Below are 26,095 nucleotides of genomic sequence, written 5' to 3' on the forward strand. Positions count from 1 at the left end.
AGCAAATTCATTTCTAGGAATTTATCCTAAACACAAAAATTAATGTACAGAGATACATGGTTAAGGATATTCAGTGCAGCAGTTTTATAATACTGAAAAATTAATATGAAAATAAAATTTTCAACAGCAAAAGGTATTCAAATAAATGCAACGGAACTTTATAAATTCATTAGAAATTACAAAACCTTACCTGTACCTGACAAAAGAAAGGTGGTCAAAACAAATTATTAAGAAAAGCAGGTGACATTGCATTATCCATACCTGCATTAAATATATAGCCACTAGCTGCATGTAGACACTTTAAATTTGACTAACTAAATTTAATTCTGGATTAATTATATTTAAATAGAAATTAAAATTCAGTTCCTCAGTCACACTAGCCACATTTCAAGGGCTCAATAGGCACATGTAACTAGTGGCTACCATAATGAACAGAGCAGATACGAAACATTTCCATCATCACAGAAAGTTATATTAGACAATACTAATGGATAGCATTCTTTTTTTTTTTAAGATTTATTTATTTATTTGAGAGAGAGAGCAAGAGAGCGCAGGGGGGAAGGGGTAGAGAGAATCCCAAGCAGACTCCCCGCTGAGTGCAGAGCCCGAGACACAGGACTTGATCCTTCGATTGCACAACCCTGAGATCATGACCTGAGCCAAAATCAGGAGTCAGATGCTCAACCGACTAAGCCACCCAGTGCCCCGAGTATTCTACCTTTTTAAGAGAAAGAAATATAAAAAGAACGTATACATAATAAAAATGACTGTAAACATATACATAACAGTTATCACTAGGTAATAATACCTGGGGTTTTGATTTTTTGCTAACCTATTTCCTAATCTTACTACAATAACCTACAGTGACTTTACTGTGTAATAAAATCATGGTATTTAAAAAACACTGAATTTCCCCTTTATCAAAAATAAAATATCCTCACTGTAAATAAATATTTCAGAATTTTTATAAAAGGAGAAGTTATAGAACTTCAAATATAGAAGTAGTCTTTTAAAGTTGCTATTTTGCTGTTTTGGGAATATTCCACTTTTTTTTCATTTCTTTCCTCATATTTCATTCAGACTGACATTAACACAGTTCTGAGATTTTTTTCCCCATCCAAATGGCTAAAGTCTCTGGCCACATATAGAGAATTATATGTCAATTTTTTTAATTCAATGTAAGATGAATTTTTCATTTATACTTCCTTAAAATGAATCATTACCTAGAAAAGCAAAGAATTATCAACAGTCACAGTGGTCAGCTAAAGTCTGAGTTTCCTCTATAAAAAATAACTGCAGTGTGCCTCTGTATCATTCTTTCTCACTGTGCCTCCATGGCAGCAAATGATTTTTATTACATATCTTTTACAGCAAGGCAAGTTTCCATGGAAACCACAGGGCAAACATCCACTACTACTGCCAAGGACTATATAAGCACACCTAAACTGAGGTAACCACTTACTTTCTCTTAGTAATATTCTAAAATTAAATAATAGTTAGGTACTCTGATTCTGGTTTTGTTGTGTGTGTCTCTATGAACAAATTAAGAGATGAGTAACAAAGAAAATTCTCTGCCCCTCTAGCAACAAAATGAGTCTACAGAAACCAAATGGAGGGGGGAAAAAAGATACAGAAAGTTATCAAGCCAGTATTCATACCAGTCAACGCCATCTCACACAAGAGAGCCAATCAAAACAGAAATCAGTGAAGCACTTAAACACAAAAGAAGAAATTACTTTCCACTAACTCAGTAGAACATACAAATTTATCTAAGCTAAGATGCTGACTATTCAGGGGGAAAAAAAGACCATCAGTAAGTCTTTAGGGAAAAAGCAGTCACTCACCTCTCTCAACATACTGTTCTCTTTTTCCTTCTGCTCCAAAAGGCTTTCTAGGTGGTGGACATGCATCTCTGCCTCTGCCAGTCGTCTTGTTCTCTCATGGTCTTCTTCAGTAGCCTTAGCAGAAAGTCCTTTGCTCTGCAACATCTCCAGAAGTTTCTTGATGGATTCATCCCGAGCATTTAGGGTTTGCTTCTGAGTCTCAATACGCAGCTCCATTTCCTCCAAAGTCTTTCGAAGAAGGAACAGCTCTTTGGCCTGCCGCTCATGCTCAGCATGTAGCCTCTGAAAGTTCTCCTCCGTCAGCTCTGCCACACAGGGTTCACCAGTCCTACTGCTACTATCTTGCTGAAACAGCTGGTTTAGGTCCCTTTGGATCCGCAATTCATCCTGGAGAGCCTGGATTGTCATCTGCATGTGCTAGAATCAAGACAAAAAAGAAAACCCCAAATCAGCTTTCCTCCTCAAGTAGAAAAAACGAAGCAGATTGGGGAAGTCAGTCAGAAAGTAGCTACCACGGCTCTCAGAACCCTGAATTCAATAAATTAGGATTCGCATTATTCTGTTTTACATTGTCTTAAAAAAATGATTGAGATAATCTATAAAATCTCAGTTATTTAACTTGTGTTTATTCCCAACAGGAAACAAGGTAAGTACGACAGCGCCTCACTTTGCATGAACCATGACAAAATAAAGATATTGTTCAAAATCAGTAGAAGGTATTATATAGAACTAAAGGGTAGGGGAGGAAAAAGGGGAAATCTACAGGAATACAAACACATCATACAAAAGTTTCACCAAAATGGGTACCTAAATGGCTCCATCAGTTGACTGTCCAACTCTTGATTTCAGCTCAGGTCATGATCTCAGGGTTGTGAGACAGAGCCCTACACTGGGCTCCCCGCTCAGCAGGGAGTCTGCTTGAGATTCTCTCTCCCTCTGCCCCTCCCCTCACACTCATGCACACTCTCTCTCAAATGAATTAATTTTAAAAAAAAGTTTCACAAAAAAATACAAAGGATATCAAAACACAAAATGACTTTTAAGGATTTAAATTCACATATTAAATAATAACTAACATTTAATGAGTAGTATCTACCAAATTGTGCCAAGCACTTTTTATGTGTTAATTCACTTAATCCCCATGACACATGTACTATTATTTTGATTTTACGGATGATGACCCTAGCCTTACAGAGATTTAAGTAACTTGCCCAAGATCACATAGTAAATAATGGAGCTGTCATTGAAACCAAAGCTATTCTTCCAGCCCACTGAAACTAGTACTACCCAGAGAAAATAAAATGACTTAAAGCTTTCAAAAGAGGGGGAAAAAAAACAGACTATGAGAGCTTTTCATACAGGGAAAGATAACGATATAGGTGAGTAATTAAATGAAGATATTAATGCAGATAAACTACAAAATATTTGAGAGGGCATATCTTTAGCCTGTACCCCTACTGAAGGTATATGTACCTTTAATCTGAATGGATAAATTGTAGCACATTATACAAAGAATCTAAAAGTATGTCACAAGAATCATATTTTTAGAAATGAAGAAGCAACAACAAAATCACCCCTTGTACTGAAGGTCTTTAAGGACTGGCAGTATGCCACAGTGGAAAGAACGCTAACCCACAATCAGAAGACGTGAGTTTTAGCGCCATCTCTCACACTAACTGCTATGCAATTTTGGACACAATGCCACTTTCTGCATTTCAGATTCCTCATATTTAAAAATAAATAAGGATTTAAATACCTGCACCATCTTTTTATAGAGATAATAATCTCTATAAAATGGAAATCTTTGTAATTTATATTTTAAAACATATGTTTTTAAAAAATTTTGGTGGACTACAAAATAGCAGTGTAGTAAATATCTCAAAAAATGACCTGGCAAGGGTACAAAGGTGTATGTACAAAGATACTCATTCTTGTTTATAATAGTGACAAAATTAGAAACAACCTAAATAGATATTAATAGGTGATGAGCTACAGTAAATGAAAAATGTCCACACAATTTAATACTATGCATCCATAAAAAAAATAACAATGAAGAGTATATTTACTGATTAAAAACTGTGATCACAATATATTGTTTTAAGCGTAAAAAAGCTGACTACACAATACCAAGTATAGGATGATCTCAGTTCTAATTTTTATTTTTTTTAAGATCTTATTTATTTATTTGAGAGTGAGAGAGAGGGAAAGAGCACAAGAAGGGGGAAAGGCAGATGGAGAGGGAGAAGCAAACTCCCCACCGATCAGAGAGTCCAATGCGGGGCCCGATTCCAGGACCCTTGGGATCAGGACCCGAAGCGAAGGCAGACACCCAACCGACCGAGCCATCCAGGCACCCCTCAATTCTAATTTTTAAAAGAGTATATATACATGGAGATAAAAGTCTAAAAAGGATATACAATTACCAATGACTATCTCTGGGTATGGACAGCTTTTACATTTCGCTTCATACTTTTCTATACTATCTAACCATGTAATCCTTCTGTGATTTTTTTCTTCCTTTTGTAATTTAAAAAAAAAAAAACCTTTTTACCTAAAACTAAGAAAAACAGACTTCAGAGATGTCTGCTTGGTGTAGAACACCATGTTCAATTTACTACCACTTTTGTTAAAAGTGGGGGAGTAATATTTACTATTTACTATAAATAAAATATGCATAAGAAATAAAAATATTTCTGGAAAGTCACACAATTTTTTTAAAAAGCAAAACAAGAGGGCATCTGGGTGACTCAGTTGGTTGGGCATCCAACTCTTGATTTCGGCTCGGGTCATGCTCTCAGGGTCATGAGATCGAGCCCTGTAACCGGCTCTGTGCTGAGTGTGGGGGCTGCTTGGGATTCTCTCTCTCCCTCTCCCTCTGTCCTTCCCTCTCTATCTCTCACTCTAATATAAAAAAAAAAAAAGTAAAACTAGAATAGTTGAGGGACAACTTCTAAAAACACTTTATTAGAAATTTATTGTATTCCTCTTGAAAATTTTTTTACCTGAAGTATAATTGACACTGAAATTTTTTAGTAACAGCTTTACTGAAATACAATTTACATACCATAAAGTTCACCTGTTTTAAGTGTATAATTCAGTGGTTTTTAGCATATTAAAAGTTGTACATCAAACAGTACCAATTCTAGAACACTTCCATAACCCCTTAGAGAAATTCCATGCCAATCAGCAATCGCTTCCCATCTTCCCTCCTCCCAACCTTCCTCTTGAATTTGAACAGATGTTCTACCCACTCAAAAATTAAATTCTAAAAATGCCTATATTTTAAACTTAAAAAAGAATGAAATTCTGACACAGGCTACAACATGGATGAAATTTGAGGACATTACGCTAAATGAATCAGTCACAAAAGACAAATATTATATGATTCCATTTACATGAGGTATCTAGAGTAGTCAAATTTATAGATGCAGAAAGTAGAAGAGTGGCTGCCAGGGCCTGGAAAAAGTGGGCGTTGGGGAGGGATGGGGAGCCACTGTTGAACGGATATGGAGATTCAATTTTACAGGATGAAAAGAGTTCTGGAGATGGATGGTGGTATTGTTTGCACAACAATGTACTTTATGTCATTGAACTGTACACCTGAAAAATAGTTAAGATGGTAAATGTAAAGGGCGTCTGGGTGGTTCAGTAGGTTAAGCGACTGCCTTTGGCTCAGGTCATGATCCCAGGGTCCAGGGATTGAGTCCAGCATCAGGCTCCCTGCTCAGTGGGGAGTCTGCTTCTCCCTCTGCCTGCTGCTCTCCCTGCTTGTGCCTCCCTCTCTCTCTCTCTGTCAAATAAATAAATAAAATCTTTAAAAAAAAAAAAAGATGGTAAATATAAGGTGTATTTTACAATAAAGAAAATGAGGAAAAAATGATGCCTGCCATAAAACCACAATGTATGGATATTAAATTATTTATTTATGACTATTGATAAATATTTAGGTTGGTTCTCGGTTTTCACTATTACAACAGGCACCTTCATATGTCTATCTTTGCACATGTATCCAAATTTTTCCTAGGGATAAATTGTCAAAGGTGGAATTGCTGAACTGGAGGATATGCAATTATAATTTGATATATACTAAAATTATCTCTAAAAGGTCTGTACACATTTAAACTTAACACCAAACCATATCTGGGAGTGGCCATTTCCCACACATTTGAAAACTCTGGGTATTTTCTTTCTTTTGCTGGCCTTTCTTCAATTACAAGCATGGCTGAACATCTATCCACATATCTACTGGCACCTTGTATTCCTTCCTTTGTGACTCATCTGTTCTTGTTCTTTGCCCGTTTTGTTATTTTCCTAAGTGGATTAAATAACCTTTGCCTGCTATCTATGTTACAAATATATTTCCAAGTCTGTCATTTTTCTTTTAACAAAGTTTATGGTGACTATCATAGAGTTTTTTTTTTTTAGTGCAAACATACCAAATGTTTCTTTCATAGTTTCTGGTTTTGCTATTATGCTTAGCAAGTAGTGAATTTTCAATTCTGGTGATCTTCAACCTTCTGAAAAGCACTGCTTTTTTCTTAACAAGGATAAAAGTATCAAATATTTTAATTCAGAAATAGGATTTTTTAAATGCATTTAACTGTCAGCATCACCCTGTAAAGATTCTTAACAGTTGTTAGAGTTCAAAATCCTTAATAAAAAAATGTGTCAAAATGCTAATAATTCTCTGAAATCTATGATCAATTCTGGTTTCCTTCTTCACCTCTGGAAGTCAAAAGACCCAGATAAAGTCTGAGTGAATTTATCCCAAAGGGAAATATCAGAAGTTAGACTCAACAACGAAACTGATTTCTTTTTTTTTTTTTAAGATTTTATTTATTTATTTGACAGAGAAAGAGACAGCGAGAGAGGGAACACAAGCAGGGTGAGTGGGAGAGGGAGAAGCAGGCTTCCCGCTGAGCAGGGAGCCCGATGCGGGGCTGGAGCCCGATGCGGGGCTGGAGCCCGATGCGGAGCTCGATCCCTGGACCCTGGGATCATGACCCGAGCCGAAGGCAGACACTTAACGACTGAGCCACCCAGGCGCCCCCGAAACTGATTTCTAAAACAACTGTTCCTCCTTTTTTGGACATTCATCACTATTCAAGTCAGGAGAAACAGGTGTTGACTATAGCTAATAGTTTCACATAACATTTATGATTAAATCTAGTATGGCAATTATCATTTTGGTGAAGAAATAAATTACAGCTACTAATGTGTCTACTTCTTCAGCTCTGCTTGCACCCATTTTACTATGAAATAGAAATAAAATGATAGTTTGGTAGCCTAGAAAGCTACAGCAATCTTCTCCATTGAAATAGAAATCAACATCCCTACTTTAGGCTACATTCAAGCTAGCTTTACTTAAAAAAAATTCTTCCCAGCCTAGATGTCCATCAACAGATGAATGGATAAAGAAGATGTGGTGTGTGTGTGTGTGTGTACACAATGGAATATTATGCAGCCACCAAAAAATGGAATCTTGCCATTTACAACGATGTGGATGGAACTAGAGGGTATTATGCTAAGCGAAATAAGTCAATCAGAAATAGACAAGTATCATATGATCTCACTGATATGAGGAATTTAAGAAACAAGACAGAGGATTATAGGAGAAGGGAGGGAAAAATGAAACAAGATGAAACCAGAGAGGGAGACAAAACATAAAAGACTCTTAATCTCAGCAAACAATCTGAGGGTTGCCGGAGTGGAGGAGGATGGGAAGGATGAGGTGGCCGGGTGATGGACCTTGGGGAGGGTACGTGATATGGTGAGGACTGTGAATTGTGTAAGACTGACAAATCACAGACCTGTATCCCTGAAACAAATAATACATTATATGTTAATTTAAAAATTAAAAAAGAAAGAAAAAAAGAAAAAAGAAAAAAAAATTCTTCCCAATTCCCTTGGGAGAAGAAAGCAGCAGGCAGGCTAGAAGCCAGACTACTCCTTTTCCAGCATACTCATACAGATAATAAAATGAGCAAACCTGCACATCTCACAAACATTTATAATGATCAGCCAAAAACAGATAGATTGAATTTAAAGGGAAGATCTCAGTTGTAAGACATTAGGAGAATTTCTATTTGGGAATTCTGCTCATGACACTCTCCAAAACGATCTCACACTTCTCACATTCCAAATGTTATACCAACACTTACTAGTCTACCACTTTTCACCCTGACATTCAGTTGATCTGGAAAGACTGGAAAGTAACAGCTTAAAATTTACTCCAAGGATTGTGCTGTTATTATGCCAAGCTGTATCTCAATGAAATGGTAGGATACTGTGAACAACAGTAATGAAAATTCTTAAATCTCTGACAGGGACTATGACTTTTATTAGAAAAATAATACATCTATCTGCAAAAACTACAGAAGATCACAGCAACCCTTCATACAATATGTTTTAGATAAGTATCAGAAGCTCCTGTGAGGCAGAACTTCCCAAATATAATCATTAGTTTCTTGGAACAACAGAACACTTTGATCCAGTTTATCCTGATTTCTAAAATGACAGAACTTTGCAGTCTAGAGCTATTTTTAGTTAGGAAAAAAAAAAAAAAAAGAATACAGTATCCTCCCCCCCCTTTCCACAGGAATATGTTCCAAGACCCCCAGTGGATGCCTAAAACTATGGATAGTACCAAATCCTATATACCCTATGTTTTTTCCAATACATACATACCTATGATAAAAATTTAATTTGTAAATTAGGCATAGTAAGAGATTAACAAAAAAAGCTAAAATAAAATAGAACAATTATAATAATATGCCGTAATAATAGTTATGTGAATGTGGTCTCTCTCTCTCTCTCAAAATAGTTCATTGTATTGTCCTCAACCTTCTTCTGATGATGATGTGAGATAATAAAATGCCTACGTGACAAACTGAAGGTGAATGACGCAGGCATTGTGAGGTAGTGTTAGGCTATTAGTGACCTTCTAACAGTAAATGAGAAGGAAAAATGAGGTCTGCTTCCGGACCACAAGTGACCACCAGTAACTGAAACCACAGAAAGCAAAACCATGCCAAGGGGGGCTACTGTATTATGGATACAAGAAAATGGTCATCATTACAAACAATACATCATGGAGAACTCAATGCACTATTTGTTAAGATGACCAGTTAGAAAAAGTACCAGTATTGCACCATTTTATGTTAAATTAAGAACAATTTTTTTTCTGAAACATATAAATGTATACATTAAGGAACTTTATTCATGTAAGATGCAAAAGAGCTTATAATAATTCTTACTGAAGTCATCTGAGTCAAGCTTACAGCTTCCTCAGGGTATTTGATGTTCTCATCTGTACTGCCACATTACTATATCCCTAAACAATAGCACTTGCCAGACTAACCTGAAATGTATTTCTTTGTTTCTGTCTTCAATAAAAACTTTCTAGGACTTGGGGCTGTCATCTCTTTACTCTGGGGCACAGCACAGTGCTTGGTATAGTAAGTGCTCAATAAATTTTTGATGAAAGACTGACCAAAACAAATTTTGAGAATTACTTTGAAAGTAAACAGCTAGTAGATAGCACATGCAAATTTCCCTGGAAAGCTGTATCTTTCCCCTATAATACAATGAATTATTCATCTTCTGTGACAATTAATTCTTTACCAACTATCACAAAAAAATTATATCTTAAATACAAACTATCCAAAATACGAAAGACAATCCTAACAAAAAATGTTAACTATATACTCTGGATTTATTCATGTTGTATTTTTTTTAAAGTAAAATCTACACCCAATATGACATTCAAACCCCCAACCCGGAGAGCAAGAGTCACATGCTCCACTGACTGAGCCAGCAGGCGTCCCTGAATTTGTTCATGTTTGATCCAAAGTAAAGAGAAGCATTTTCAGATAATCAACAGTCAACAAGAACCTTTCATACTTTTAGTACTATACAAAGCACATAGAGTTCTTGTCCAAAAAATAAAGCTTAGAAATTGATAAAACACAGTTACACAGATACACTCACCCACCAGCACTATACCCTATCACAAATTTTATTTTTTTAAAAGATTTTATTTATTTGACAGAGATACAAATTTTTTAAAAATCTTAAAAAAAAAAAACAGTACAGTACTTTAACTGTAAACGCATTTTCTCTTCCTCATAATTTTTTTTTTCTTTAAAGACTTTATTTATTTACTTGACAGAGAGAGCGAGAGAGCACAAGCAGGGGGAGCAGCAGAGGGAGAGAGAGAAGCAGGCTCCACTGAGCCGGGAGCCTGACTTGGGGCTCAATCCCAGGACCCTGGGATCATGACCTGAGCCAAAGGCACACAGTTAACCAAATGAGCCATCCAGGCGCCCCTTCGTCATGACTTTTTTTTTTTTTAAAGATTTTATTTATTTGACAGAGAGAGACACAGCGAGAGGAAACACAAGCAGGGGAAGTGAGAGAGGTAGAAGCAGGCTTCCGACAGAGCAGGGAGCCTGATGCGAGGCTCGATCCCAGGACCCTGGGATCATGACCTGAGCCAAAGGCAGACACTTAACGACTTAGCCACCTAGGCACCCCCTCATGATTTTCTTAATAACTTTTTTTTTCTCTAGCTTGCTTTATTATAAGAATACAATATATAATACATATAACATACAAAATCTGTGTTGTTTATGTTATCAGTAAGACTTCTAGTCAATAGTAGGCTATTAATAGTTAATTTTGGTGGGAGTAAAAAGTTATACGCAGATTTTCAACTGTGCAGGGAACAGTGCCCCTAATCTCCACGTTCCTCAAGGGTCAACTGTACATTTTATATTTTATGGCCTCATAGAGATAATCAACAATTCAAGTAACAATAAACCACTTTTACCACAAGTCCTAGAAATTCCAAATTACTTTTTGTTACCCAAATCGCCATACTACCTTTTACGGCTTCACCTCTACTTATGTGGTCTCTGCCCTTTCCCCTCTCACTCCCATTTAAATCCTACTTGTCCTTTCATTCTTAGCTCAGGCATTATGTCCTCTAGAAAGCCTGTTCTGACTTGCCAAACTGAAAGAAAGAGAAAAAGGGAAGAAGGAACTGGTAAAGGAAGTATAGAAAGGATAGTACTCCAAACCAGAAACTAAAATAGTAAAAATATCATGCTAAGTAGTAACAGGATTGAAGAGATCCATTTCATTATAAATAACATCCAAATAACTTAAAAACACCACCACCACCAGCAGCAAAGGGATCCTGTAACAACCACTTCCATAAATGTTTAACCTGAGAACACTCAGCAGTAACAATTGCAATGGCAGCAGTAACAACTGCAACTACAAGCTACTAAAAAGATACTGTTCATTCTAGCAGCATTTCAAGTATCAAATTCACTTCTTTCTTCATTCTCTGCAACACAAAAGTTGCAAACACCTGCAACAAAGGTAAATGAGTTAACAAAATCCCCAAATTTGGTCACTGAAATACTGGTATGTGAATCAAAAAGAAAGAAAAATAAAGAACAAAGAGTTAGGTGATATCCATCAGCTGTGAAAGTGATTAACAGCTAATCTTGGCAATGTTGCTTTGGGGAGTAGATTTTGCTGAATGAGTACACACAGGAAGCAAGAAATTTAGCAATCTGAAGGGAGTCCCTGCTGACATTCAGCTGCAGAACACAACATAAAGCTGACAGGGGCTGATGTCTGTGTCCCACAGAGCTGTGTCAACACTGAAGTCACTGTGTGCCCACAGCTTATCAGAAACTATAGAATTTCTTTCTTCCTCCCCCACCTTCTCCTCCAGAGAAAGAGAAGCAAGGAAGACTGATACTGAAAGTACAAAGAGATCATGACTTTACATTACAGTCTTAGAGAAAAGCATTCATGTACACTGCTATTGCTTAAGATGCTTTCACATACACTATCAGCAAAAAAAATTTTAAATTGAGATGAAGCCCAACAAAATTACTTATATAATTAATTCTCTCTGGAGAAAACAACATAAAACATATACAAAGAACATCCGTAAGCCAGAATAAACCACCAAAATTATTCACATCTTATTTCAATACTTATATTTTTTACTAAATGAGCTTTCCTATAAAAATCAAATCTAACTATTAAGCAAATCAGAATGAAACCGACTACACTAGGCAAGTGACAGACTGCTGAAATACTAAGAACAAGTGTAGTCAGAAATGAAAGGTATGAGAATCAGAAAAGAAGAAACAGTCATTATACAGGATTATATGATGAAAACTCAGAAAAAATTATAGACAAGACATCTGTATCATTAAGAGTTCAGCAACCTGGGCGCCTGGGTGGCTCAGTTGGTTAGGCGACTGCCTTCGGCTCAGGTCATGATCCTGGAGTCCCTGGATCGAGTCCCGCATCGGGCTCCCTGAGGGAGCCTGCTTCTCCCTCTGACCCTCCCCCCTCTCATGTGCTCTCTCTGTCTCAAATAAATAAATAAAAAATCTAAAAAAAAAAAAAAAAAAAAAAGAGTTCAGCAACCTGATAAATGTAAGATCAACACGTAAAATTTAACCACATTTTTCTACACAAAAACAAATCTTTCAAAAAGTGTAATTAAAAAGGGAGAGAAAGAGAAGCTTGATAAGAACAAAAAGGCACCTGGGGATAAAACTATGAACAACAACCACAGAAATAAAAAGCTCTTATAGATAAAATCATAAATCTTTCTGGAAAGTAACTGAGATACAAATATTTATTGTACACAATCCTTTAATAGTCTCCATTGGCAATCATCAAATAAGGTATGACTAAGACTCTTGCAGATGCTTCTGTAAAAACAGAATAAAATGGAATAGGTAAAAGAAAGCTTTAAAAATTAATGAGGGGCGCCTGGGTAGCTCAGTTGTTAAGCATCTGCCTTCAGCTCAGGTCATGATCCCAGGGTCCTGGGACTGAACCCCGCATCAGGCTCCCTGCTCAGCAGGAAGCCTGCTTCTACCTCTCTCACTCCCCCTGCTTGTGTTCCCTCTCTTGCTGTGTCTCTGTCAAAATAAATAAATAAAATCTTTAAAAAAAATAAAAAAATAAAAATTAATGAAAATTTTTTGAAAAGTTAATGAAGAAACAGAAAAGAAATTAATTTAGGTAGTAAACAGTATAAAAGATTGCTTCATGATTTAGCAGCACTGTTAAGCGCAAATAAGAACAACAGATGGAATCTTCATGGGGTATAAAAAGGGAAAATAATTTGCTTTCCTGACTCTCACCAATTCTATCATATAAACCCCAATAAATACATTTGTTACCATTATTTTTTAATTCCTGCACCCATATTTGCAGAAAGTTTACTTACCACATCATATTTGCAATTCAAATACTTAGGCCTATGTCCACAAAATCTTTCACCATCACTTCATCTGACTGAATACTTTTAAGTAAAATATATTTAGACATCTATGTTAGAAAGCACACTTGATAAAATAAAAACTGACACACTGGACTTAATCAAAATTAAAATTTTATCAAAACTTTTATCGAAGTGACCATTATAAAAATAAATTGATAAGCGACATACTGGGGGAAATAGTAACCGTCAAAGGACTTTTACCCTGAATATATAAACAACTCCTGTAACACAAATAAAAACATGCTAATGCTTTAAAAATGAAAGACTTATATACTTTGAAAAGGAAGATACACAACTAGCCAATGTGCAAGTGAAAAAGTGACCAATATCATTAGTAATTACGGAAATGAAAATTAAAACCAGAATGAGATACCACCACATACCCACTAGAAGAGCTAAAATGTAAACACCACCAATGTTAGCAAGGATGTGAAGCAACCAGAATGTGAAAGTATACCAATACTCCGGAAATTAGTCTGCCAGTTTCTCATAAAGTTTTTTTCTTTTTTTTTTGTAAGATTTATTTGAGAGAGAGCACGCGCAGAAGTGAGCATGAGTCAGGGGGAACGGCAGAGGGTGAGGGAGAAGCAGACTTCCCACAGAGCTGGGAGCCCAATGCGGAACTCGATCCCAGGACTCTGGGATCATGACCTGAGCTGAAAACAGACGCTTAACCAACTGAGCCTCCCAAGTGCCCCAGCCAGTTTCTCATAAAGCTAAAAATGTATCTATGCTATGACCCAACAATTATACTCCTAGATTCTCCCTAAGAGAAATGAAAACATGTCCACAAGCACATGTGTATAAAAAACATTTACGGGGCCCCTGGGTGGCAGAGTCAGATAAGCATCCAACTCTTGGTTTCAGCTCAGGTCATGATCTCAGGGTCATGAGATGGAGCACTGCATCAGGCTCCAAGCTCAACAAGGAGTCAGCTAAAGTTTCTCTCTCCCTCCCCCCTCTGTCCCTCCCTGTACTCACACCCTCTCTCTTTCTAAAATAAATAAATCTTTAAAAATAAAAAAATAAATAAAAATGTTTACAACAGGGGCACCTGGGTGGTGCAGTCGGTTAAGTGACTGACTCTTGATTTTGGCTCAGGTCTGATCTCAGGGTCGTGAGATCCACCCCCATGTCAGGCTCTGGGTTCACAACACAGAGTCCACTTGAGTTTCTCTCTCCCTCTTCCTCTGCCCCTCCCACCCCCTAAAATAAATAAATCTTAAAAAAAAATGTTTACAACAGCTTCATTCATAACAGCCAAAAACTGGAAACAACCCCAACAACATGAGAATGGATAAACTGATTATGCAATATCCATACAAATAAAACTATTCAATATAAAAAGGATAACTACAGATACATGCAAAAACATGAATAAATGTAAAAAACAATATGCTGAGCAAAAGAAGCCAAACACAATAGAGTACAGACTGATAATTCCATTTATGAAGTTCTAGAACAAACAAAATTAATCTAAGATGAAAGGAATTAGAACACTATTTGTTGGAGGGCAAGGAATATATGAACTGGGAAAGGGTACAAGGAACTTTATGGGATGATGAAAATGTTGTATCTTGATAAGACTGCAGATTATATCGGTATTGGCATTTGTCAAAATTCATAGAACTATGATGCTTAAGATCTATCTATGCATTTCACTGTATGTAAACTACATCTCAACAACAAAAAAATCAAGAGTTCGAGGTATAAGTTTGAAAAAAACTAAATATTCACGATAATTTAACTAGTAGTGACTTCACTTAAAAGAAAAGACAATAATTTAGTAAATTTAAGAACTCTTCCAGTTCTAACATGCTCTGTAGGATGTTCTATCACCTAATTCAGTGGTAACCTTACATTCTTAAACAGGTAAAAGAGAAAAAGGCAGAAGCTTAGGGTTTTAAAGACTCATTCAAGGGGGTCCTGGGTGGCTCAGTCAGTTGAGCATCCAACTCTTGGTTTTGGCTCAGGTCAAGATCATGGGGACACGAGTCAAGCTCTTCATTGGGCTCTGAGCTCAACAGGGAGTCTGTGTGAGATTCTCTCTCTCCTTCTCCCTCTGCCACTACCCCCAGCTCACAAGTGTGCACACTCTCTCTAAAACTGGTGAATAAATCTTTAAAAAAAAAAAAAAAAAAAAACCTCAAACATGCAACAAAGGAAATCACCATCAACAATGTGCCTTATTTTCTTCAGATCTCTCTCTCACACACACACACTCACACACTATTACTGGTTTATAATTCACATAAATGATGTCATTTGTACATGCTTCTCTTTGCAACTTGCTTTTGTTACTCAACCTAATGTGTCTGAGAATGAAAATTGGTGTAGCCACTATGGAAACAGTAGGGAGCTCCTCAAAAAATTAAAAACAGAACTATGGCAGCGCCTAGGTGGCTCAGTCAGTTAAGCGTCTGCCTCCTGATTTCGGCTTGGGTCATGATCTCAAGGTGGTGGGATCGAGCTCTGAGTTGGGCTCCACACTGAGCATGGAGCCTGGTTGGGATTCTCTCTCTCCCTCTCCCTCTGACTTTCCACACCCACCTCCACTCGCTCTTTCTAAAAAAAAAATAAAAATAGAACTACTATATGATTCAACAAGTCCTCAACTGCTGAGGTGTTTACCATCTTTATCCAATTTAATGTGAATACACCCAAGTTACACTACAGATACATTGGTATGCTTGATTACTCAGTGCTGCCAAACACAAAATACTACATACACACACACACACACACACACACATATACACACACATATATATATACACACACACACATACACACACACACACACTGGATTGCCTTTCAGAATCTGAATCTAAATTCCAAAATACATCTGCCGTAAGAATCTTGGAGGAAGGGACTTTGTACCTATATTCTATTTTATGAATTTTTCACCATTGAGTATGATGTTCACTGTGGGTTTTTCCTAAATGGCCTTTATTATGTTGAGGTATGGTCCCTCTAAACCTACTCTGTTGAGGGTTTTTACATGAACGGATGTGGTACTTTCTCAAATGCTTTTTCTGCATCTATTGAAATAATATGGTTTTTATCCTCTTATTGATGTGATACACACTGATTGATTTCCAAATACTGAACCACCCTTGCATCCCAGGAATAAATCCCACTTGATCATGGTGAATGATTTTTTAATGTAGTGTTGAATTTGTTTGCTAGTATTTTGTTGAGAATTTTTGCATCTATGTTCATCAGAGCTACTGGCCTGTGGTCCTCTTTTTCAGTGGTGTCTTTTTTTCTTTTTTTAAGATTTTATTTATTTATTTGACAGAGACAGACACAACGAGAGAGGGAACACAAGCAGGGGGAGTGGGAGAGGGAGAAGCAGGCTTCCTGCAGAGCGGGGAGCCCGATGCAGGGCTCGATCCCAGGACCCCGGGATCATGACCTGAGCCAAAGGGAGACGCTCAACTACTGAGCCACCCAGGCGCCCCTTTCAGTGGTGTCTCTATCTGGTTTTGGTATTGGGCTGGTACTGGCCTCATAGAATGAATTTGGAAGTTTTCCCTCCTCTTCTATTTTTTGGAATAGTTTGAGAAGAATAGGTACCAACTCTTAAATGTTTGGTAGAATTCACCTGTGAATACATCTGGTCCTGGACTTCAGGTTGTCAGGAGTTTTTTTATTACTGATTCAATTTCACTTTTGGTAATCAGTCTGTTCAAATTTTCTATTTCTTCCTGATTCAGTTTTGGGAGGTTATATGTTTCTAAGGAATTTATCCATTTCTCCTAGGTTGCCTAATTTGTTAGCATATAATTTTTCAAAATATTATCTTATAGTTGTATTTCTGTGGTTTCAGTTGTTATTTCTCCTCTTTCATTTCTGATTTTGTTTACTTGAGTCCTTTTTTATTTTTTTAAATCAATCTGGTTAGAGGTTTATCAATTTTGTCGATCTTTTCAAAGAACCAGCTCCTGGTTTCACTTATCTGTTCCACTGTTTTGTTTTGTTTTGTTTTTAATTTCTATACCATTTATTTCTGCTCTAATCTTTTATTTTTCCCTCCTTCTGCTGGTTTGGGGTTTTGTTTGTTGTTCTTTTTCTAGCTCCTTTAGGTGTAAGCTTAAATTGTTTATTTGAGATTTTCTTGCTTCTTGAGATAGGCCTGTATTGCTATAAACTTCCCTCTTAGAACTGCTTTTGCTGCATCCCAAAAGGTTTTGGACCACTGTGTTTCATTTTCATTTGTTTCCATGCAATTTTTAATTTCTTTGGTTTCTTGGTTGACCCATTCATTGTTTACTAGCATGTTATTTAGTCTCAATGTATTTGTGCTCTTTCCAGATTTTTTCTTCTGGCTGATTTCTGGTTTCATAGCATTGTGGTCAGAAAAGATGCATGGTATGACTCTAAACTTTTAAAATTTGTTTAGACTTATTTTGTGGCCTAACATATGCTCTCTTTTGGAGAAGGTTCCATGTGCACTTGAAAAGAATGTGTATTCTGCTGTTTTAGGATGGAATGTTCTAAATATATTTGTTAGATCTATCTGATCCAGTGTGTCATTCAAAGCCACCATTTCCTTGTTGATTTTTATATTTATTTTTTTAGTAATCTCTACAACCAACGTGGGGCTTAAAGTCACAACCCCAAGATCAAGAGTCGCATGCTCCCCCTTCTGTGCCAGCCAGGTGCCCCCACCTTGTTGATTTTGTTGGATGATCTGTCCACTGATGTAACTGGAGTGTTAAAAGTCCCTTACTATTATATTACTATTGATTAGTTCTTTTATGTTTATTAACTGTTTTATGTATTTGCTCCCATGTGGGATGCATAAATATTTTAAATTGTTATATCTTCTTGTCCCCTTTACTAAGTGTCCTTCTTAGTCTCTTGTTAGAGCCTTAGTTTTAAGGTCTATTTTGTCCAATATAAGTATTGCTATCCCAGCTTTCTTTAGACATCTATTTGCATGATAAATGTTTCTCCAACCCCTCACTTTCAATCTGCAGGTGTTTTTAGGTCTAAAATGAGTCTCTTATAAACACATATAGATGAATCTTGTTTTCTTACCCACCCTGTCACCCTATGATCTTTTGATTGGAGCAGTTAGTCCATTCCTATCCAAAGTAATTGTTGATAGATATGTATTTATTGCCATTTTGTTATTTGTTTTGTGGTTGTTTTTGTAGTTTTCCTCTGATCCTTTCTTCTCTTGCTCCTTTCACGGTTTGTTGGCTTTCTTTATTAATTTACTTGGATTCCTTTCTCCTTATTCTTTGCATATCTATTACTGGGTTTTGATTTGTGGTTACCATTAGGTTTGTATATAATATTTTCTGCATGCAGCAGTCTATATTAACTTGATGGTCACTTAAGTTTGAACCTATTCTTTATTCCTCTCCCATCCCATGTTTTAAGTATATGGTGTCATATTTTATATACTTTTGTGAATCCACTAACTGATTTTTACAGATATTTTATTTTTACTGCTTTTGTGTTTCCTACTTTTCATATTCCCACTTATGGTCTTTCTACTCAGAGTCCCCTTTAATAATTCTTTTTGGGCTGGTTTAGTGGTCATGAATTCCTTTAGTTTTTATCTGAGAAACTCTTTATATCTCCTTCTACTCTAAATGATAGCCTTGCTGGACAGAGTATTCTTGGATGCAGATTTTTTCCTCTCAGCACTTTGAAGAGATCATACCATTTCTGCCCCTTTCTCTCTTCTTCTCTTGAGATTCCTATTACGCAAATATTATTATGCTTGATGGAGTCACTGAGTTCTCTAAGTCTGTTCTCATTTTGCATAGTTTTTTCCCTCATTTCCTCAGCTTCATTACTTCCATTACTCTGTCTTCCAGGTCATTAATTTGTTCCTCTGCTTCTTCTAGCCTATTTATTCCATCAAGTGTATTTTTAATTTCAATTATTGTATTCATCTCTGATTGGTTCTTTTTTTTCTCTCTGTTATAAGGGTCTCACTGATGTCCTCTACTCTTTTCTCAAGTCCAGTGAATACTTTATAATCATTACTTAAAATTTACTTATCTGTTTCACTTAGGTCTCTTGCTGTGATTTTGTCCTGTTCTTTCACTTAAGACATATTACTTTGTCTCCTCACTTTGCCTAACTCTGTCTGTTTCTGTGTGTTAGGAAAGTCAGCTACATCTCTTGCTCTTGAAAGGAATGGGCAGGCACACACTTTTAACAAGGTGGTGCTGATCCTCTCCCACAGGGGACACACAGCTGCTACTGAGACTGGGCCAGACGGGGCTGCTCCCCTAAGGGCATACACAAATGGCGGTACAGCTTTAACAAAGTATGAGCATCCTGTGCAGGAGGTCAAGAGAGGTAGTGTTGGCAAGGTTTGCACATGTCTTCTCTGGGAGTGGACCCACAGCACCAGGACTGACACAGGCCTGGCTGGAGGGGAAGGGTGTAGTGTAAGCAAGTTAGGTGGTAGATCCCAACACTGTACTAGTTTTAGCAGGTGGCTGTGTGATTATGCCGGGGGCAGAGGAAGGAAACTGTGCCTGGCAGTTCCTTTCTTCTTAGAGAAGTCCCTCAGCAAACTGAGTTTAGTAACCAACTCTCCCTCCCTCCCATACACCCCAAGCATTTTTCAAACTGCTGCTTCTAAGCAGTATCTCTAAGGGCTGTTTGTAGTGCTGCCTCTTTAAGAGTGGAGACACAGGGGCATCTGGGTGGCTAAGTCGATTATGTGGCAGACTCTTGATTTCAACTCAGGTCATGATCTCAAAGTTATAAGAACGAGCCTAGCATCAGGCTCCATACTCAGCATGCTTAAGATTCTCTCTCTCCCTCTCCCTCTGTCCGTCCCTCCCACCCCGCTTATATGGACCTTTCTCTATCTCTCTCTCTCTCTCCCAAAAAAAAAAAAAAAAAAAGAGGGGAGACTCAGCTTCGTATCGCCCTCAGGGCTCTCCTGGAGGCGAGCCTGCTAATTTTTTAAAGTTCCAGGCTTAAAGTCCCACTTGTTGCAATAACTCATGAAATTTCCCCCTCTGATTGTCAAAGCCAAATGCTTTGGGGATTCACCTTCCCCATGTAGTCTCCCCGGTGTGCTAGTCTGTTTCTTGCCCCTCTCCACATCCACAGCTCCCTCCCTCCAGAGGACAGACCCACAGGTTTAGGTTTCCACTGAGTCTTTAGCCTTCCTACCCTCTTCAGTGTGGCCTGTTCTCTACCTCTAGTTGTGGAGTTTGTTTGGCCAGTCTTCAGGTTGTTTTCTGGATTATTTGCACTGATGTATTACCTAGTTGTATGCATGGGACGAGGTGAGTTTAGGGTCCTCGTACTCTGCTATCTTCCCCAGAAGTCAAAAACAAGAACATTTAAATGAGATGTTTATAAAGGAATATAAGGAATATTTAAGGACTTCAGTAAACCTAAAATATTTCATGTTTGTTTCTAATACAGACTTAAGCAAAAGAAAATTTGAATTCCAAACTATAGACCAGCGCCACAAAAAAAATGAAACCCCCAGCAATTCAAGACCAGCACTTTATCCTAGGAGGAAAAACTAACTCCTAACCTATTTCAATACCAAAAGAGTAACACAGATTCTGAGAGGAAAAACTCTGGCCACCCTGGTAGATCTCCCTATCAATAACAAAAGCTAGTAATTAACTACTGTCTACTTCAGACAGCTTTAAAGATAAGGAGGCAGCAGTGTTGAAAAATAAACTTAACCAAATATTGAAGAATAAAAGAAAAAATACTAAAGTATAATCCCTCACTAATGGAAAAAATATTTTTAGTAGCTCCTATATACCAGGCATTATGTTCCTTGCTAAAGACACAATGGTAGGTAGGCATAATAAACAGTCTGTGTCCACATAAAAATAGGTGAGATAGTCATTAATCAAAATACACACACAAGGGCGCCTGGGTGGTTAAGCGTCTGCCTTCGGCTCAGGTCATGATCCCAGGGTCCTGGGATCAAGCCCCACATCGGGCTCCCTGCTCGGCGGGAAGCCTGCTTCTCCCTCTCCCACTCCCCCTGCTTGTGTTCCTGCTCTCACTATCTCTCTCTCTGTCAAATAAATAAAATCTTTAAACACACACACACACACACACACATACACACAATAATATCTGCAAACAGGGATAAAAGCTACAAATTCAAGGAAGAGAATACATAACAAAAAGACCCGACCTACCTTGGGAGGGTCTCAAAAAGTTCACCCAAAAAAGGTGATTTGGGGGACTAAATGAGATTTGAAAAGTTAACTTCCATTAGCTATTTAAAGAAATGACACTTATTCTCTGAAGAGAGGACAACTTATAAGAAGACCCTAAAGAAGGAGGAGACATGACACATATGAGGACTTAAGGAAACTGAAGCACCAAAAACTTAAAGGAAGTGTGGCAAGAGTTTTAACAGACTTTAGGGCAGTGGGAAGCCACTGAAAAGTTATGAGCAGAGTATTATCATTACCATCATCATTACTAATATATCAAGTGCTTACCACATGCCAAGCACATATCTTACCATTAAATTACAACAACCACATGAGGTAAGGATTATTAGAACCATTTTACAGGTAAGGAAACTACGGTTTGAAAAGACTGAGCAACTTGACCAAGTTCACACAACTAGTGAGTGTGAAGCCAGGATTCAAACATCGGGCTCCCTGCTCAAAGGGGAGTCTGCTTGTCCCTCTCCCTCTGTTTCTCTCCCCGACTCATCCTAGCTCTCTTGCTCTAATAAATGAAGAAGACGAAGACGAAGACGAAGTAGTAGTAGTAGTAGTAGTAGTAGTAGTAGTAGTAGTAGTAGTTAGTAGTAGTGATAGGACCTGTTAAAAAGAAAACCACAGGCCCAAAAATGGAGTCACTTAGGGCCAGGTCAAGTCACCAAACCAGGACTTAATGCCTAACCTAACTGCAGTTTCAACCTCCCCCAGAAATGAAGTCTTAACCCATCAGCCAGGAATTTTCTGGTAAGCACCAATGAGGTAATCTGTCATGTGGGTGACCTCTTTCCCCCAAACGAAGATGAGGAAATGCATCTAATAAGACTCCCTGCCTGTCCCTAAAGGAAAGGTGACCTTATCTAAAACAGTCCTTTCTTTTCCTTTGCTAAATGAGCTGCCCATTTCTACATATAAAATGCTTTTACTTTATACAGTTCCCAGAACTTGCTTCTACTTATTAGATGGGATGCTGCCTGATTCATGAGTTAATTAATAAAGCCAATTTAGATCTTTAAAATTCACTTGGTTGAATTTTGCTATTTAAAAGACCCTTTCTCTAGGTTAAGGGGAAAACACAGACCAAGAAATATCTGGCTCTGTTTCTAATTCCTGGTTTAATTAGGATGACTTTAGCAAATTTTCTTAAACACACCGAACCTTAATTTATTAATCTATACTATGAACATTATGAAATTTTAACTTGCAGGATTATTATAATTAGCAATAATAGAGAGAGAGAGCACCTGTCACATTGCAAGTTATCAATAAATAGTAATTACTAATTGTAGTTGTTTGTAAAATCAAAAAGTTGGTGGGTGGCTTATCAAACCAGACTCTGTGAAGTCCTAGGGATTCTGGAGATCATCTTCAGGAAATGCCTGGCAGAACAATACAGAGAGATGTGGACAACCATATTCTCGTCTCAAACAGAACTGCTCTGCCTTCTTTATTTTTCTTAAGATAAGTTTTGTTTATATCAGAATAATATTTGTTTGAAAAAAGGTGTCTGCAGCTTTTAAAATTTTTCAAAAACCACTGACTAGATTATCTCAATAGTGCCTTCATTTGGATTCTAGCTTATAATTCTTCATCAAAGCAAAATCTGCGCGAAATAAGAACAAAACAACTCATCTGGTAACAAAATCCCAATATGAAACTTACAATTTATGAAAATTACTTTATTAGAATAATGGTTATGAATCAATTAGCTGTCTCTCTACTGAAAAAATGGAATTGTTCAGAGCAGGGAGCCCGATGTTTGAATCCTGGCTTCACACTCACTAGTTATGTGAACTTGGTCAAGTTGCTCAGTCTTTTCAAACCTTAGTTTCCTTACCTTCCTTACACCCAATGCGGGGCTTGAGAAACTGTGCTTCAAAAAGTAGGAGAGAGGGGGCGCCTGGGTGGCTCAGTTGGTTAAGCGACTGCCTTCAGCTCAGGTCATGATCCCAGAGTCCTGGGATCGAGTCCCTGATGGGGCTCCCTGCTCGGCGGGAAGCCTGCTTCTCCCTCTCCCACTCCCCCTGCTTGTGTTCCCTTTCTCGCTGTCTCTCTCTCTCTCTGTCAATTAAATAAATAAATAAAATCTTTAAAAAAAAAAAAAAAGTAGGAGAGAAAAGTAGTGGCCAAAGATAAGACACATGGCCCATACCATCTATAAATCCTTAAAATACACACTTATAATGGAATCACTGTATGATATGCCAAAGCATGGAAAACCTCTCCCTCTCCCGCTCCCCCTGCTTGTATTCCCTCTCTCGCTGTGTCTCTGTCAAATAAATAAATAAAATCTTTAAAAAAAAAAAAAAGGGGGGGGGGCGCCTGGGTGGCTCAGTCGTTAAGCGTCTGCCTTCGGCTCAGGTCATGATCCCAGGGTCCTGGGATCGAGCCCCGCATCGGGCTCCCTGCTCCGCGGGAAGCCTGCTTCTCCCTCTCCCGCTCCCCCTGCTTGTATTCCCTCTCTCGCTGTGTCTCTCTCTGTCAAATAAATAAATAAAATCTTTTTTAAAAAAAAAAAAAAAAACAAAGCATGGAAAACCAAAGGTTTTATTACCACAAATTTCAATAAGCCAATGTCCTATCAACAAATATTTCCTAACTTGCCAGTATAAGCACAAATAAACAACTTTTTAGAAGTCACTTCCTTTCATATCAAATCTTCCAAATTCATTCTGATGTTCCTCATTATTAGGTGAGTTGTTAAAATGAAGACAACTATTGATCCACTATGAGCTCCTATTTAATTGCTCAAAATTTCCTTCACAAGCTAGATCATAAGTATCCCAACAGCACTTCAAAAGCATACAATTTTGAAACACATAAAAAGAAAGACAAGAGTAAAGCCTTTAAAAAAAAAATACAACCTGTCTGATTATTTGCTGATTGATCTGTCACTGAAAATTCCTACTAGTAGCAAATACAATCATTTAAGAGAACTGACTTATTGAGTGTAAATTCCAAAGTTGTAGTTAAAAAAGGATATATTACAAAGTACATATCTGATTATGTCCTAAGTGAAAAAGACAGCCAGTGTCTGGGACACAAAATCTGCAAGGCTCTATAAAACCTTTGTCCCATTTTACAACAAAGTGCAAGGACATTTGTGGCTCAGAGTTTCAAACTAAGTGTCCCTGAGAATTTTCAGCTGCACCAGAGATGCAACTGCTCTACAGAGTAAACTGAAGAGTACGTGGGATAATTACCTCAGAGAGGACCAGACACGATGGCAACCTAAGTAATTAAATATACATAATCAACAGCAAAAGAAAAAGATATTAAAAGAAGGTTTTTAAAAGTACTAATTTCAGAGGTGCCTGGGTGGCCTCTGCATCCGACTTTTGATTTTAGCTCGGGTCATGATCTCAGGGTTGTGAGATCAAGCCCTGCGCATGGAGCCTACCTGAGATTCTTCCTCTCCCTCTGCCCCTCTCCCCCTAGGAAAAAAAAGGTACTAATTTCAGTAATAAAAAGCTGCGAGACTTTTTTTGATGCCCTACCCAAGTGTTTTCCTTCGCACAGGCATATCAAAAAGAAAACTACAAGTAATCTGAGCATATTAATGAACCTTATTTTCGATGAAAAAAAAGCCCTGTGTGATTTTAATGACGTTTAACTCCTCAGTGTTCATGCAGTTGCAATCTTAGGCGAACAAACAACAAGAGTGCTGAGTATAAGGCTATGATGCTCTGATGGCACTAATGGCACTGACTCTAGCGCAATTAACACCTTATTCTCAAACACAAAGATTCTAAGAGATATCAATAAACACCAAACTGCAGGTGTAATAGAAACTCAGCTATCTCTAAGCATTTGAGTGAAGAAACTTATTAGGGTTAGGCACAAATTCAGCAATTACAACAAAACATTTAGGAGGATGAGACGTCCAAAAAGAAGAAAAGCCAATGGTATGCTAAAGAACTGAGTTAATAAAACAGAACAGTATTTCCTTACTCGAGCAATGTTAAATCCTTAGGTTCTTTCATTATACCCACACTACAAAAAAAAGGGAAAGCATATAAATATATGTATTAGTAAGGGGACACTGTGCACTAGGGCGGAAATACTACCTCAGCTTTATAATATTTAAAACTCACTGTGTTAGCAATTTTAAGCTCAGAATTTTGTTTTTGTTGATAAAACAAACTTTATAGTTTGTGGTATAACACTCAGACATACTGGGGAGAAGGCCTCAGCAGAGATGGGACACTGTCACATATAGACTGATAAAATATGCAAATATATTAAGGTTAATGGCAGCCAAGTTCTTCACTGTAAGAAAGGGATTTACAAATACAGAAATAAAAAAAAAAAAAAAAAAACGTAACTAGAATGAATCCTGTGGTGCTGGACTGGAACTCATGCTTTTCAGTATACAGAGACAAATCTATTCATGTGCACACACATACAGATATGCCTTAGCTCTGTCCACTGAGATGGACTGGGAGCAGTAAAAATCTCAACTGCAATGAGCACACCTAAAGTTCACATCTTGGCTTCTAAATATTTTCCACTAAGAGGAACCAAGGCTCCTTAAAAGAAATGGCTGATTCTAGGCTGAAGCATAGAAAGTACAAGGTGAGTCTGGAATCTCCTGTTATGCCAGAAAGATAGTGCTCAAAGAATAATGGAAACATGTCAAATAGATATAGGAACTAGCCTGAATGGACTACAACTGCCCAATTCTGGGACAAACTGAGCAACAAAATAAATAATGAAGGCTGTATACAACC

The 26,095-nt window shown here is 37.5% G+C and overlaps 1 protein-coding gene across 12 annotated transcripts in view; it reads right to left on the reverse strand.

The window, feature by feature from the left end:
* ERC1 (ELKS/RAB6-interacting/CAST family member 1) overlaps positions 1–26,095 on the reverse strand; it is a 550,857-nt gene that overhangs the window by 451,612 nt on the left and 73,150 nt on the right. For all 12 annotated transcript variants that reach the window (XM_078075442.1, XM_078075441.1, XM_078075446.1 and 9 more), the window contains exon 3: positions 1,845–2,261. In XM_078075442.1, coding sequence (XP_077931568.1) covers positions 1,845–2,261 — 417 coding nt within the window. The remainder of the gene's footprint in view (positions 1–1,844; positions 2,262–26,095) is intronic.

This window comes from Halichoerus grypus, chromosome 6 (assembly GCF_964656455.1).
Source record: "Halichoerus grypus chromosome 6, mHalGry1.hap1.1, whole genome shotgun sequence".
Classification (NCBI taxonomy): domain Eukaryota; kingdom Metazoa; phylum Chordata; class Mammalia; order Carnivora; family Phocidae; genus Halichoerus; species Halichoerus grypus.